This window comes from Gracilinanus agilis, chromosome 6, assembly GCF_016433145.1.
Source record: "Gracilinanus agilis isolate LMUSP501 chromosome 6, AgileGrace, whole genome shotgun sequence".
Lineage (NCBI taxonomy): Eukaryota > Metazoa > Chordata > Mammalia > Didelphimorphia > Didelphidae > Gracilinanus > Gracilinanus agilis.
Genome location: NC_058135.1, coordinates 198,353,921 through 198,371,411, shown reverse-complemented (window position 1 = coordinate 198,371,411; position 17,491 = coordinate 198,353,921). Strand labels below are relative to the sequence as shown.

The following is a 17,491-nucleotide window of genomic DNA, read 5'->3' as shown; positions in this document are numbered from 1 at the left end:
TTGGTGTTGAGGCTCCAGAATTGCCTCAAGTTTCTTTAAGGCAACATGGAAAATAAAAACTTTCTTCTTTATGAATTCCTCATAAGGAACAATGCTGGTACTTGATATCATAATAAGTGAAATATTATTTTGGATAGCCTTTTTTCTATAAAAGAACTTAAACTATGCCTCCCGAGTATCATTCCCTTCCTTTCTGTCTTATTAACAACTTTAAGACAGAAGGGCAAGAGCTAGGCTAACAGGGTTACATGACAGACCCAGGCTCATACAGCTAGGAAGTGTCTGAGGTCAGACTTGAACCCAGGTATTCCTGATTTCAGACCTGGTGCTCTATACACTCTACTACCTAGCTAACCCTGATAATATTATATTTTAAAGATGTCAGTACATGACCCACAGGGATCTTTATGTACAGTTTATTGGCTACCATTACTATTTGAGCTTGACACCCCTATATATATATATATATATATATATATATGTCTTTATATGTATACATATATGTGTGTATGTATACATGAGCCTTTTCTACTTCCTTTATATGCATGTGTATAAATAGACATACAGACAGACACACAGACAGACAAGCAGGAAGACAGACAGACAGATAGATAGATAGATAGATAGATAGATAGATAGATAGATAGACAGACAGACAGACAGACAGACAGACAGACAGACAGATAGATAGATAGATAGATAGATAGATAGATAGATAGTTAAATGAGTAGTTAGACAGATGGGTAGATGGGTAGATAGATGAAAACAGACAAATGGACAGATAGTCAGACAGATAGATAGATAGATAGATAAATAGACAAGCAGATAGACAAATAGATGGATGGATAGATAGATAGACAGATGGATAGATAGATAGATAGATAGATAGATAGATAGATAGATAGATAGATAGATAGATAGATAGATAGATAGATAGATAGACAGACAGATGAGTAGATGGGAAGAGAGATGAAAACAGATAGACGGAGGGATAGATAGATAAGCAGGCAGACAAACATAAAATTTACCAGGCAAGAAATTTAAAGACAAATTCTGAGGAGTCACTAGCTTAAATTATTGTCCTGGTATGTAGTGTTTTAATGAGGAAAGCACTTAGCCTGCAGTCATATGCTCAGCAATACTTCAAGAATAGCTCTCAAGTTAGTGCATTAACTCCCATGCCTAATACAGAATTAGAAACATGAAGAGCAAGTGTATTTGTATTATGGTGATAGTCATAGTACTGTACAATGACATTTACTCATCTATACATCGGAAGCTGATTTTTTTTTATTAGTACAATAGCATTTTGTTACTACTTCAAGGGAAGCATTGAAATACTTGCTTTTCTGGGATAATAATAACCTTCAGCACCTACTAATCACCTGTTTTAAGCAACAACCCCTGAGATTCCCCTCCTGAAGAAGTGGTTGTTCACAGTGAAGATCATGTTGGTTCTTGATTGTTTATTTCAACAAAGTGGATTCCTATTCATGTACAAGTAAATCTTGTTAATTCAAAAAGGAATAAAAAAGGAAAGAGAGGCTTCAAAATGATTGAGCATGAATTATCCTTTAATTTTATACTGAAGACAAAAAATATTTCTTCAATAGGGAAAGAGCTGCTATTTTGAAAAAAAATGTTATATTTATTTTTTATTTATATTTTAATAAAATTTATATTTAAGTTTTTAGTTTCCTGAATTGTATTTATATAAAAGGTATTTCAGCCATCTTCATGTAGCACATGCTACATGTGATACGTAAATTTGTAAATGAAGTAATATCCAATGGAGGAAATTATTTTTCAAAACTTAATCACAAAGATAAATAAGATATACTATGGGTTCCCTATGTTGTAGTCTTTTAAGTTAGAGTATTCAAAAGTATACAGACAATTATGAAAGATTCAAATTAAGAGAAGAATCAAGTTTAATATTGAAACCTTGTTTTATTATAATATAGAATAAGGACACGCTTTCTAAAATATATTATTTAGAGGGAGGGAAGGTGTATGTGTGAAGGATTCTTCTACTTCTGGATTTGGAGTTCTAGAAGGAAACAGTTTTTTTTTTAAAAGAAAACTCAGAGTATTCTTGCTCTTTCTTGCCAAGGATAGTGAAATTAACATGCAGCTGGGCTTCTCTGATAAATGGATTCTGTTAGGTCACTGAGGGGATGCATGTGACATTAAGTGATTTACAGTCCTTTACCTTAATGAAATTGTTTCAGCAAGATGACGCTGAGAGCTTTTAATGGATAGCTTTTCTTGATGTAATGAAATTGCATTCCTATGGCATTTAATATAAGGTGGAGTTATTATTTACTGGAGCTTTCCCAAGGCTGCTGTTTGCACAGACAGTTCAGAACAAAAAGAGATTTCAGTGGCGGCATCAAGGCCAGAATGGCGTGTGACATTCTTAAGCAGATGAGTTTATTTGGGAAAGCGTTTCAGTTAGGGAGGCCTAGATTCATAGATCCTTGAGGACACTTTCTTAGGCATAACCCTGCCAGTGTTTCTTCCCTTTTACGTATATCCTCCTAATCTGTTTAACAGGCAACTGGATTACAACCAGATCAGCTGTATTGAAGATGGGGCATTTAGGGCTCTCCGGGACCTGGAAGTGCTGTAAGTACTGCTTCTATCTCTTCCCCTTAAGAGAAGCTTCCTATCTAGGGAGTTCTCATGTAAAAGCTTATCTCCTAGCAGAATTCCTTGTGTTAAAATGGCCCCTAGTGAAGAGGCACCTTAAATAAAACAATGACCGGCTGTAAAATACCCATAAATATTGGTACTGACAATATATGCGTTTGTCTGTATATTTGCAGAAATGCACAGAGATACACCAGAGTCTGCCCAGAAAATATTCCTTCATATAGCAAGATAAAGTGTTAATGGAATAGAATTGGTCAAACAAAGATGAATGCGATTTACAAAAAATGGAAAAAAAAATTTACAAAGTGTGCCATTTTTATAGCAAGGTGTTCCATTGTCAATGATATTGTGTATTATTGTGCAGTATGATAACTTTTTCTTCTAAGGAAAAAATGCTATTTTCAACAAGGTAAAATAATCATATTTTCAGAGTTATTGTTTAGATAAATCCCATTATTTTTAAACTATCCAATTAGTTGTTTTTAAGGACTGCATAACTAGTATTGAGGTAGAAAACACACACACACACACACAAACTGATCTTCTATTGTGATTATTTATTTTTTTTAATGTCTGGAAAAACAGGTTAAAGTAACTGAGTAATGCATAGTTTCAACCCTTCGTCTCAGAATGGTAACTTCATTGAAAATGAAATTATAATAATCAAAGTTTTGAAGCCTCTTGTACATTCCAGGAATTTTTTTCCCCTACCAGCCTTACAGTCCTGGTTATTTTTTTACATTCAAGAAAGTCAAAAGACTTTTGCTCCTTCCAAGCAAAGCATTCCCCTGTGTTTTAAATCATCCTCAGACCAAACAAAATAGTCAGAAAATCATAAAGAGGCTTTGAATTTTTCAGTCTTTTCATTGGAATTTATCCAGAATTCAGAAAACCCTCCTGACTAGTTTATAAATTGAGTTCAGGGAACAGAATGTGGTCAATCAAATAAATTGATTCAGCAGTAGTGGATTTCTGCTTAGTGTCAGTGCCCTACTTGGAGTATATTTTGTACTTTCTCCCATATAATTTGATTTCAAGTCTTTATGTAAACTAATAGAATCATTTAAATTACCAACCGTTAGTAGATTAAGAAAAAAACTCTATGTAGGAATAAATTGTTGATAAGGAAATCATTAATGATGGAGATGTTTATTGTTTCTTAATCACTTAAAGTGTTCTTTGTCCTTTGGTTATGTTTTTGGAAACTTTTTTTTGTAATCCTGAGAAGTGCTGTAACTTTACCACCAAGAAACAGATCTGACATAATCATGATTTAAATTTCATTTACTCTACTCTTGTTCTAGCACACTTTCTGAATTAGAGCTTACAGACAAAAAACTATTTGACGACATATAAAAATAGCATTCTTGAGATATTATTCCTGGTGATACTTCAGAGCCAGCTTTCTTGAAGTTCAGCTTTGTAATATCACTGTGTCCAAAAAAGAGACAAACTAACCAAACTTTGTGCCTTAAAGTAAGAGTATATATGTGTGTATGTGTGCATATACACACATATGTATATACATATATATGATGTTATTTAGTTAAATGTTGCTTCAGCCCCACATCCAAATTTACAACTGAGACCCCCGAAAGAAAATCAAAATTACTTCAAGTTAATTTTCATGCAAACATGCTAATTGGCTAGCTATTTTAAATATATATGTTCTTACATGCTAAATATAAATTCATTTGCAATGTTAAGTAACCCTCCCCTAATTATTGTAATCATGCAGTTTCTTTATTAGGTATATCTAGATTTCTAAAGTTTGGAAATGTAACTTTGAAAGGCTGATTATTGATAGCACATTTATTTAACATGTTTTGTTTGGCATGGTAGTAGATGATCTAGATAGCTAGTCTACCTAGAAAAACTTGCTTAGAGCAAAAGCTAGAATTTCATTGTATGTTCTAGGAAAGATAGCTAATTACTGGAAATGAAGAGTTAAAGTTTGCTAAACAAAATGAACTTTCAGTATATCTTTAATATCGTACATGCTTGCATGCATATATCTCTATTTAATGCTTGGGTCAATCTGTGATATCTTCAATATGAAGACTCCTTCTATACCTCCTATCACAACTCTTCTATACCTTCTCCTCCTATGTAACTCTTGTCTATTTCCTCCCCCAAATGTTTCATAATCTACATATAATTTTAACCAATAAATAAAGAATTCCAAGGCATTCGTTCTGTGAAATCGCAGTTATTGTGGCATTTTCTTTTTGCGTTTAGCTTTATAAAATTCTCCCAAATTAAGTAACAATCTTCATGAGAATGTCTCACTACAAGTCAACAATATCTAGAGATTCTACAATCTATTCCTCAAATTCAGTACTTTTTTGTATACTCAAAATATTCATATAATATTTAAGAGAAACATAATGAAGGATATTTTTGAATTTTGAAATTACTGGCACCTCTGAATTATACTGTTTAGCTGAGACTTCTTCTTTTCCTTAAACTTTAATGCAGAATTGTTTCTATTCATTATAATAACAAATGAAAAAATAATAAACATAACATACCATAAAAAGAATCCTTAACCAAAATTTCATGCCCATAGTTATTTTATCTGAATTTATTATCATTAAAAACCCTGCTTGATATCAACTTATTTATATTAAAAGACAAATTAAAAACTGATATTATTTAATGGAGTGATACAAATGGAAAAAAGCAGTAACTCTGGAGACAGAGGTCTGGGGTTCTGCTACAGTATTTTTTTGCAAATCAGTTAACCTTCATGGGACTTAGTTTTCTCACCTTAAAAATAAGAATCTTGCACTAGATGGCCTCTTGGGTTCCTTCCTGCTTGAATTTGTGATCTTATGATCTCATGAGTTCAGAATTGGGATAAATAAAAGAATAGAAAGTGCTTATTACAATTATATAAGCTAAAAGTAAGTCAAAACATATGCAATGAAATTCATACTAAAGAGGGAGTATGAGTTTCTGTGTGGAAATTGAAAATTTTGTATTCATTGAACTTCACATCAGAACTACAGAAGGTAGTTGCTATTTCCCAACTTCCTCTTGTAATTCTAGAAAATGTGTCATATGCAGAATCAGCAAGTTTGAAGTTATGTTTTTAACCTTTTTTCCTACTTCAGTATACTTTTTGAATTGGGAATTTGTTTTGGCAAGCTATAAAAGAATAAGTTGAAGGGTGTGATTATTTTAACTACAAGCTATTGATGATAAATGGTACATGCATAGAGTAGAAGTTTCTGAAGAAACTTTGATTTACCGTTGAATATTTCAGTATAAATTGATGTCTTGGGGCACTATGGTTGTGAAAGAAACATAGTTGTAGAGATGTTAAGAAATCTTCAGAAAATAAACGTATTTATGCATTTTTCTTGTAAATGACTTCCATCTTAGAAATTTCATTATGAAGAGATTGGAAAGGAAAGTATAAAAATTAGGCTAGCATTATCTGGAGTCTTTGAAAGTAAAACATAGATATGAGAGTATCTGGTGAATTATAGCTTATGGTTGGCAACAAACTTTTGGGAATTAAGCATCAAAATCCTAACTATTAATCACAAGTATTTTCCTTAGTAATTGCTTTATATTTCTTCACATGACCAATAATCTCAATAAGTTATACACCTGTCTTATTTAAACATTCTTTAGATAACTGCAAATTACAGATTTTCTAAGGTTGTCTTGATTTCAGGGAAAAAGTATATTTTCAATGAGACTTTATGATCCGTACCTTTGTAAGGTGAACTCACACTGAAGAAATCCTAGGAACAGTTTGCCAGATTGTCTATCCTTATCTGGAAAAATAAAAAAATGAAAGACTATATGTTGTTACAGATGTTGCCTTCCCAAGAATAATATTACTATGAAAACTACCACAATTTTGCTTTTGATATATTGTTTTCATGGAGAGGATCTAAATACTGATTATATTATCACTAGATTGTTTAAATAACTTATCAAAAATAACTAATTTTAAGGTGAAAATAAAATATAAGTAATATTACTTTGATTTCAACTTAAAGTAAATGAGTTTGGAATTTATTGTTAAATAAATACAGAATATATATAAGTTCTCATTTATACTGGATAGTTCCTGAGAATTTGGGATAGAAAGCTAAAAAAATTTTTTTTCAAATTACATAGAATTGTGAATCAAATTTTTCAGTAAAATGTTTGAACTTTGTCATGCTATTTAACCTTTTTGAGCCTCACTTACCTCACCTGCAAAATAAGTATAATAATCATGATAATTGCATATAATTGTCTAATCTGCCCATTGTTTTAAAGACAGGGATTTGAAAGTATTAAAGCCCTACATTAATATGAACTGGAATCTTCATAATAATTACTTTCATTGATTATAGGTAATGTTGATTATACTAATTATTAGCACAAACAAAATTTCATAGAATACCAACAGTAATCATAACCTCCAAAGCAATATATCTTGGTTACTTTTTAATTAAAGTGGTATTTTAAGGATTATCTTCAGATTGATGTTCCCCAGCTTTCATTATCAGAAAACAATTTGTGAAATATTTAAATTTGCTTGTTAATGATAAGGGAACAGGTTTATAACCCAAAATTAGTATTGTCTAATTCGTACTAACAATTTATCAATTTCATTCCCAAAGTTTTATTTTAATATATTAATTACTAAACTGAAAACGTTAATTGTATTAAAATACCTCAGATTTTCAAAGTGGGAAGAGAAATTATTTAATCAAATCAGAAACCTCCCAAATAGATATTGTAGGAGAGGCAAAACTGGGTACTTTCTAGAGAGCTGGCCTCAATAGACAGAAAAAACAAGGTGAGCTCTTCATTTCCCAGTGGCCCAGGTAATTCTCAATGACTTTAATTTGCAGAGAAGTTATCAGTCTGCATTGGTAGAGGAAGACATTTATTGAGAGCTTCCCAGAAAGTATTTAACTCACATTTGTTCAATTTAGCCATTTTTAAAAAAAGTATTTGCTTCCCCAACAAGTCACAATACTTAATTAGAGAAAGACATAACCAAATACGCTTTGACTTGAGAGAGTTTTTAAGTTAATGGGGACACTGACCGCTTAAAAATTAGTGATAAGTTTATTGATGAAGCAAATAGCAGTATAAGAAATGAATATATAGTCTATATGGGGATTATACATATAAAAACACACTATCTATCTATCTATCTATATATATATGAATGAAACAGCAATATTGGACCAGAAACTGCATTATTAGAGCAACTATTGACCTTTATTCTACTTTCACAATTCCCCTGTCCGCCCACCCTTCTTATATTTGGTACCACCAACTTTGCTCACCATTAGCACCACCACCATGCTCCTACCATCTCCATTAGTATGGTAGCAGCAGCCCACTTCATAAAAAAGAATAAACTACATTAGGATCTGCTAAAACAATTGAAACCTTTAGCAAAAATTTATAGGAATATGATTTCATTTCATCCCACGTAAATCAAGCATTTATTGCTATAAATATTGATGTTTTAAGTCAATGGAGTCAGCTAGGTGACTCATTAGATGGAGAGCCAGGCTAGAGATGAGAGGTCTTGGGTTCAAATCTGGCCTCAGACACTTCCTAGCTGTGTGACCCTGGGCAAGTCACTTTATCCCCACTACTTAGACATTACATTTCTTCTGTCTTCAAACCAATATGTATTACTTATTCTAAGAGGAAAGATAAGGGTTCAAAAAAAATTGATGGTTGAAAAATTGAATAGGGGTCTATTTGCACAGCAAAAGAAACAGAATCTTTTTTGTATACCCATCATCAGAAATTGTAAACATCTGAAGTTTTTAAAGCCATATGACTTAATTATAGGAGCCAATACATAATGGTATTGATGGAAATTTTACATTTTGGGTAAGCGTTATATTGAAAGCCAATAGCTTTAAATAAGTTCAAACGCCTTTCCTTAGACAAAAAATGGCAGCCATTGAAAAGAAAATGTAAACGAGACTTTAACTGATAGTTTTTGCTCATTTTTTACTTTGCTATATTCATTAATGCACAGTATGGATAATCTTTTTTTTTTAATTTGCTATCATTCCAAAATGACTATAACCCTAACTTCCACTCTTTCTTGATGGCTCCCTACCTTGTAATAAAGAAGTTCATTTAAAACATTGTAAATTGATCAGCATTTTGGCCATGATTAACAATGCATTCCCTATTTTGCACCCTTGTTCCAACTCTTTGGCCAAGAGGCAGGAGTCATACTTTACAATAATTCCTTTAAATTCTTGATTGGTCTCTGCACTGATGACAGTCTTTCAGTGCTGATTTCCTTTACAATGTTTTAGTCACTGTGTGAATTATTTTCCTGATTCTGCATTCTTGCCTTTGTAGCATTTCATGTAAGTCTGGCCAAATTTCTCTGAAGTTTTTCCTCTTTTTCATTTCTTATAGTTAAAAAAATATTTCATTGCTTTCAGATATCACAAGTCATCAACTATTCTCTGATCCATGCAATAGATACAAACCATTTTCCAATTTTTTTGCCACTGCACAAAATCTAACACGTAAAATAATCTGTATGCATGCATACATACCTACATACACACATATATTCATACACATTTATGTCCATGCTAATGCACATTTATATGGGACACGTACATATGTGTGTGAACACATATCTATGTGCATGTACAAATAGTTTCCTTTTTTTATTTTTATAGATAATCTTTCCCTCTCTGTCTTCAATGTCCTGTGGATATGTCTTGCAGTGGAATTGTTGAGTCAAAGGTTTTATACATTTTATTGACCTTCCTAATAGAATTCCATAATGTTTTCCAGAAAGTTTCAATGAATGCACGTCTCCACCCACTGTATATTAGTATTCTTGTCCTTCTTACAGCCCCTAAAATATTCACTACCTTCGTCATATTTGCATCTGCAATTAAACTCAACAGCATACGTATGCATATACTCAGAGATGTGTATATTCATAAGAAACCATATTCATACTTGTTTGTAGGGTTAATTGAAATAGGCATTTAATAGTTCAGATTGTTGATAATGTTGATAATGTATTTTCAAAAAGGACCAGCTTGCTTATAATATAGTTTATGTATCTTCAGGAAACTTGGCTTTCATATATGTATTTTGGGGGTTATTTTTCCCTTGGAAATATATTCATACATATATATATACCTCTGTTTCTGAACTTATCTAATTTATTTCTTCATGTTTTCCAGCACGCTCAACAATAACAACATTACTAGACTATCAGTGGCAAGTTTCAACCATATGCCAAAACTTAGAACTTTGTAAGTAGTCACTAAAACTGCATGTCAAGTCTATTTTTGGTACTAGTGTACTAGTATATAAAATATGCATTTTTGTGTATGTGTAGGTATCTAATGTAAGAGGAGGTAATAGAATAAGGGCTAAGTTCTCTAAATTTGAATATTTTATTTTAAAATAGAGGTTTCAAAGAAGAGGAGAGAAATGGTTTACTTTAAATTCTTATATAGGTCACATTTCATTAAGAAATGGAAGATTTTTTGATTGGCTGTCATAAATGATGAATGAGAAATCTTTATGATTTTATTACCATAATGCAAGTAGTCCTAATCAAATCTAATTAACCCCTCAGCATTCTTTGTGACATAAAATTAAGTGCATATCCCTCCAGTGCTTATAACTAAGATTGTGTTGGCACTGTGTGTGTGTGTGTGTGTATTTTTAAATCCTTTTTAAGACGTATAGCCTGAACATTAAAATACCTTCCAGGTTAATTGAAATATATTTTCAAAGATGTGATTGGTCTTTCTTACATTTCAAAGAGAAAGGCATCTTAACACTAGGCATTGACTACTTGCTTTGGTGCCTATATGTGCAATCAGAACATATTGATTTGAATTCTGGCCCTGCTCATTGTGGGTCCTTCGTAAGTCACTACATTTCTCAGTCTTCAGTTGACTTATGTGTAAAATTAAGGCATTGGACTAGACTAGTTCTGAGATGTCTTCCAATACTAAATTTATGGTCTTAGAATTCTCAAAATTATCTTGACCTAAAAAAAAAGCAGTAATTTTTGAAAAAAAAAAACAGTTACATGACAACATTGCTAGAAGCTTTTTGTTTCTTTTTTTAAAATGCAATTATATATCTCCCAAAGGGATATTTTAATTTCCTATTGGTATACATTTAGAAATATGATGAGAGAGTATGTACTTCAAAGGTTTGCACAAATGAATCATATATTACATTAGGTACCTTTTTGATTTATTAGTATCAATTTTAGTGTCTGGGATGAGATTATTTTTAAATTCATAAACAACTTTTCTAATAGTTGATGCTATTATCATCTCCCAGAGGTGTGATCCTTCACTTTTATATGCAGAACTTTGAAAATAAGCTAATATGATTAACTTGGACTATTCTATGAGAAGCCACCAGATTAGTACTAATGGAACAATTAATTCGTATGATGTGTATTATATTTTTGTAGGATTAATATATATTTTCCCTTATTTGATCAAATACAGCTTAATAAAAAAAAAACAGTGCAGTCTTAGGCAGGAAACCTAGATTTAAGTACAAGCTCAGCAACTTACTAGCCATTTAACATCTTTAAGCTGTAGTATACTCATCTAGAAAATGAGATTAAGTTAAAGTATTGGTAGAATTGAATGGCCACAAAATATAGTCCAAAGAGTCAATGGGCTTACATAGTTAGGAGAGTCCGGAGTTCAAATATTGCCTCAGATGTTCGTTAGCGCTGTGACCATGGACAAATCATTTGCCCACTTAATCTCTCAGTCTTTTTCCTCATCAGCAGAATGGGGCTACCAGTATCCATATTGCCTTTCTTGAAAGGTTGCTGTGAAGCTCAAATGAGGTTATTGTAAAGCACTTTGCCAAAAAATAAAACGCTAAATATAAGTATCCACTCTTATTGCTTCTGAGGTCTCTTTGGATCTTGTCATTCAGGGATTCAAATGGAACAATTGTTTGGATGGTGAATCAACATTGTTATTATGCTTTTAAAAGCTATATAATAAAGATTCTTTGGGATTTTTATATTATTGCCTATCTTTCTGCCTGAAAATCATTGGAGTCTATTAACTAAATATCTTTTTGCATGGTGTACTCATTTAAAATCAATAGGTGCAGATCAAGTTATTGTAGTTTGGTTTTCAGCAAGAATGATTCAGAAATAGATTTCTCAAAATGGAGAATAAACTTTTGGGTTTCAGAAAAGTGACACTGAGAACTCAAAGGGAAAAGGTACACAGGTTATCTCGGTGTCAGTAATTTTATGGCAGAATTCCTTCTCTTTAGTAGAAGGCTATGTATTGTAGCATATGTGCTATCATTTCTAACTTCCAGTAGGACCGAAAGCAATCTTCCTTAAATTTAAATTCCCCTGCTTTGGTTGGTTTATCATTCTAAAGTATTAATGTCATTTAAAAATGCCATTTTGTGGTCAAATTAACTTTCTGGACTGAGTTCCATGTTTTAAAATGCATTACAATTATTCAGTTAGGATTGAACACATCAGCAAAATAGTTCTAAAATGACATTGCTCTGTCATGGATGATTCTGGAAACAAGGGTGTGATTTATAGCTTGGGATGCCTTTTTCTTTAGTTTGAGAAAACATAAAAGCCAGTTTGAAGTAATTTACCTAATTTAATGAATACATTTGTCTTATATTTTATTAATGGCAGAGTGCTTTTTGCCACTTGGAAAGGAGCCATGGTCTTGTGTAGCTCTCTGCCAACAGAGAAGCAACTTACTTAATTCCTTCACTGGCTGCCATTCGTGTCTTTGAATTTCAGGCGCTGCTTTGAGTATGGGTCCCCAAGAGCCAAGAGCAAGCTAATCCCCTTTTCTATGATTAAACAAAAAGGAAGGAAATCAGAAAAGGGACGTGAAAGAAGTGTTTCATATTGAATTATTATTCTGTCTTGTTCAGCAGAAAAATGCATGTGACCTGCTAAAAGGATTTTGTAAGCAGTTTCTATAGAGACTAATAATGGAAAGTCTCACTGATATTTCTAATTGGAAGCCAAATCTTTTATTAACCTTTTTTCCCCTTGCTGTCAGTATGTTACCATTGTAGAGCAATTTATTTTAGACTTCTCTCTTTTCACCTCTTTAAAAAGTCCCAAGCTAAAGAATTCCAGCTCTGTTTTCAGGTTCTTGTATATTTGTTTAGTGTACCTTGAAGGAAGAGGGAAGAAACTAGAGAAAATTAATATTCTATTAGCAAACCATTTTTTAAAAAAAATTAAACTAATTAGAGTTTGACTTGCCTGTTTTTATACACTGACATGTTAATAAATAAAGCCAAGCAAGGCATGGTCTCTTAACTTGCAATGAAATTTTGAAAAATTGATTTTCATTAAAAGCTTATTATTAATAAATCTTCAATGTCATTGAAACAGTAATCTTTTGTTTTCTGTATAATTTAAACATATTGACTTGTTTCCTTTTGTTCATTTAGTCGACTTCACTCCAACAATCTTTACTGTGACTGCCATCTGGCTTGGCTGTCTGATTGGCTTCGTCAAAGACCTCGGGTTGGCCTCTACACTCAGTGTATGGGACCATCCCACCTGAAGGGTCATAATGTAGCTGAAGTGCAGAAACGTGAATTTGTCTGCAGTGGTAAGGGAGAAAAATGGTTTTGCTACTTGCATGTGGTTTTGCAAGTAAACTCTGTTTCTAATGAATCCTTAAAAATTTTTTGCAAGTAAACTCTGGCTCTAATGCATTCTTTTTAATAAATTTAATGGATATCACTAATGTGGATTTGTACACTAATCTCTCTCTGATTTTTAGATGCATTCTCTTGGATGATATTAGTGACTCTAAGAAATGTTATGATGTTTTGCCATTACAAACATGCAAATGATTCATATTTGTATGTATATTTAAAAATGGAATATAACTGCTATCCAGAATGGGGGGAGATGAATGAGATCATTCATGGATTATGATTGTGCTTGCATTTCAGCTGCCAAGAATAGCCAATTTTTAATTTAAGGAAGACTTGATGCCTGGTTAATGGATGTTGCATAATGAAAGTGTTGGCTAATCCTAGAACCCTACCATAAAATGCAAGGTGTATGGAAATTCAAACACAGTTTTAAAGAACAAAACTTTTCATTCCCTTTGAACACAGCCTCAGTCAGGATGGAATATTCCACTTAAAACAAATGATGAGACAGTGATAAAAGTTTTAAATTTGCATTTTATCTAGGTTCATATATCGAATAGATGTAAAAATACATGTGAAAGAAGATATATATATGTTTATATCTCTCTTATAAGACATGCATATTAATGATATCCTTAAAATAATTTTAAAATCCTTATCACAATAACTATATATCAAATGACTTATTTTGTAGCAGGAAATTATGGGCTGGTTCAGTTTTCTATTTTAATAGGATCATAGATTTGGAGCTAGAAGTTATTGGAAGTTGTAGAAGTTCAGTTCCCTCATTTTATGGATGAGGAAACTGGAGTACAAAGAGATTGGAAACCTTCCATGGGGTTACACAGTTAGTAAGTGTCTGAGACAAGTTTAAATCAGATCTTCCTGTCCAAGTCTACTGCCCTTCCTTTATACTATGATGTCATTTTTAATTTTAGAATGCATGCATTTTTCTGTACTTTGCATAAGCTCAAAGAAAACTTGCTGCAATGCCTGTGATATGTTTTAATTTATCTGATTATTTATTGCAATTAAATAATGAAATGACTAACCTTTACTAACCACTTTTTCTTTCTTTCCACTTTTTTCCTTCCTTTTTTTTTCTAGATGAGGAAGAAGGCAAGTTCTCTCTCTTTTTAAAAAACATTTAGACTATATGTGTGTGTGTATTGTATGTGAAAATGTATAGATTGTTTAAAATGATTGCAAATAGTAAATGTCCAGCAATCACTACCCCTTGCTTTATCACCGCAGGGGCCATTTTCACTGTAGGTAGCCATGCTGGTTGTCGCTGATCTGCTTCAATAACCATCTCTATCTCTTAAACCTACTTGGAGGACTTTACTACTCAATAAGAAAAACTGGGTATAAAAGAGTTGCCTCTCTGTTACCAATGTAATTACATCACATCTGGTAAATAAGATGAATTATTTTACATATGTTATGAGAAGATGAGAAAATGATAGTAGTGCTTTATAACCATCACTCTCTTCCAGCACAAGAATAAGATGGAAATTAAATTGCTAATGATAATGGACTAAATCTCTATGTTTTCAAATTTTTGACTGGTGAAATCTGTAACTACAGTTAGTTACTGATTCATGTCATTATTTTGAAGAATAGTGTGATGTAATTTAATAGTGTGACTTCTATATCCACATTTAGGGAGCAATCATTAAGTAAGGTTTTTCTATCCATATCACCATGCTGTTATATAATTAGAACACTATTGTGTCTACTACTTCTTTTACCCCTACAAATTTTTTAAGAGAAGAAAAGGAAAATTTAAGCACAGAAACTAGGTAAAAAGTCCATAAACTACTCCTATGTAAAAGAAAGCAAGGTTAGGATTGGACCTAAACATTTAATTTACATTGCTTTTGAAATCCCTTGCTATTTTATTGGAAATTTAGATGTGAATTTGAGATTAATTCACTTAAAAATATTACCTATTAATCCAAATGCAAATAATTATAAATCACAATTTCTAGATAAAACGAACACTTCAAAGCAAATACTCTATAAGAAGCACTAAATCCTGGGCAAATGGGGAATAGAAAGTTTAAATGAGACACTGCCCCTGCATTTTCAATAGCAGAGTACTTAGGAGGCAAAGGAGAGTTTTATTTTGCTAGCTGTTATCCTCGTTTGAATGAAACTTGGCTCTAGATTTTTAAAGTACTGAACATTAAAGCAGTTACTGTCCATTTTCATTTTTAGGTCACCAGTCATTCATGACTCCATCTTGCAGTGTGTTACACTGTCCAGCTGCATGTACCTGTAGCAACAATATTGTAGATTGTCGTGGAAAAGGGCTTCCTGAGATACCCACTAATCTACCAGAAACTATCACTGAAATGTAAGTCATTTGATGTTTCCTATTATTATTTTGTTTCTTCATCAAGTTTTCAGGTCATGTTTGTTTTGATTACTTGTGGGAAATAAACATTGCCAAAAAGAAATCCAAGGGATCACCTCTTGCTTTCAAATTGTCACCAACTTCTTAACATGAAGAGAATGTTTGTTTACTGTCATCCAAAAGGAACTAGAAGAAGATCTTTATTTAGAGAAAATAATTATCTCCCTTCTCTGGGTGGAGAAGTCTACAACTTTAGAAAGAATAAGAATAAGAAGGAATATGATGAGGGTCTAGCAGGAGATAAGTTATGTGAAGAGAACCGAGCAAGGGACTACTGAAACTTATTGATTTTCCATTTTCTCCTGAATCAAAATTTTACAGAGTAGCTTTGTTGTTTTTTTTGAGAGCAGTGCTATTTCACAATCTACTACCGTCTGAGCAAAACAGTACAAATGACATCCTTATAGGTAAATTTTATTTTTAAATTAGATTTTTACATCTTTTTCTTATCACTATGATTTCCCCTGGTATTCATCCTCTTTCTCTTAGAAAACCATACAATATAACAATTATTATTTTTACAAAACAAAAAAATCAGCACAGATGATTAATATATTGAAAGAGTCTGATATTATGTGCATTTTACAACACTTAAGGATTCACCACCTTTACAAAGGGATGGTAATGGATTTCAAATAGCTCTTCTTTTGAGCCATACTTTTCCTTTTTTTATGCTTGTTCCTTATAATTTTATAATCTTAATTTTTGATTTTTTTAAATATGGTTGTTCTTTTCATCTACTTGGTTATATTTGTTCTATATATGACTTTCTTGACTCTGTTTACTTCTTCATTATTTTATGTAGATCTCTCTATAGTTTGCTGTATTTGCCATGGTCATCATTTCTTATAACATTATAATATTCAATAATATTCATATATCATAATTTGTTTAACCATTCCTCAATAAGTGGCCATCAACTTTTTTTCCCATTTCTTTGCCATCAGAGAAAGTGACACTATGAATTCCAAAGGAGTCTAAATTTTCCTTTATCAAGGGCCTCTACGGGATTTAAGCCAAATAATAGAATCTCTGGGTCAAAGAATCTTTATATTTTAGTAATTTTACTTGCATAATTTCAAACTGTTTTTAATAATGGTTGCACTGATTCTCTGCTCAACCAGTAATACATTAGTATACCTATCTTTTCACAGATCTTCTCACATTGATTATTCCCATCTTTGTATATGCATATTTTAGAATCAATAAAATCACTCAGGAACACTTTGATGTCATAGTGGTATGAAACAAATAGCTAGGGAAGATTGAAGAACTGTGTTCAAGAATATTTTATGTTTAATATTTATAAAAACTCAAGTAGTCATCATCTCTATAAGACCCCGTCCAAAATTGTTTGAAAACTGAAGATTTCATTTGGTAAATAGAATAGTTTCAATATAAAATAACAAATGTCAAGGATTTTTTCATAAATTTATTATTTTTGCTAAATTTTTTTGAAAACTCAAATAAAATATTCTTCTTCCTTAAGACTCAACATCAGTAAATTAATGCACAACTTTTCATAAATATTACTGAACAACACAGTGTTAAAATAAGTTTAAATGCCCCCAAATCTTATACTCTAGTTAGGAAAATGAGATCTTCATAGTAAATAATCAGTGAACCAAATGATAATTATACATATTTTAGGACTGTATAATTAATATAATAAAATGCTTTATGATATAGTGCCTTTATACAATTTGACAGTATATAATTATTTTGTATGGGAAAAGC

The 17,491-nt window shown here is 31.9% G+C and overlaps 1 protein-coding gene across 6 annotated transcripts in view; it reads left to right on the top strand.

The window, feature by feature from the left end:
* SLIT2 (slit guidance ligand 2) overlaps nt 1–17,491 on the top strand; it is a 383,740-nt gene that overhangs the window by 227,870 nt on the left and 138,379 nt on the right. For 2 of the 6 annotated variants that reach the window (XM_044681359.1, XM_044681361.1), the window contains exons 6-9: nt 2,557–2,628; nt 9,861–9,932; nt 13,120–13,280; nt 15,556–15,694. In XM_044681359.1, coding sequence (XP_044537294.1) covers nt 2,557–2,628; nt 9,861–9,932; nt 13,120–13,280; nt 15,556–15,694 — 444 coding nt within the window. Of the gene's footprint in view, nt 1–2,556; nt 2,629–9,860; nt 9,933–13,119; nt 13,316–14,442; nt 14,455–15,555; nt 15,695–17,491 lie in introns of all 6 variants that reach the window. The other 4 variants (XM_044681358.1, XM_044681357.1, XM_044681360.1 and 1 more) reach the window with 3 other exon arrangements.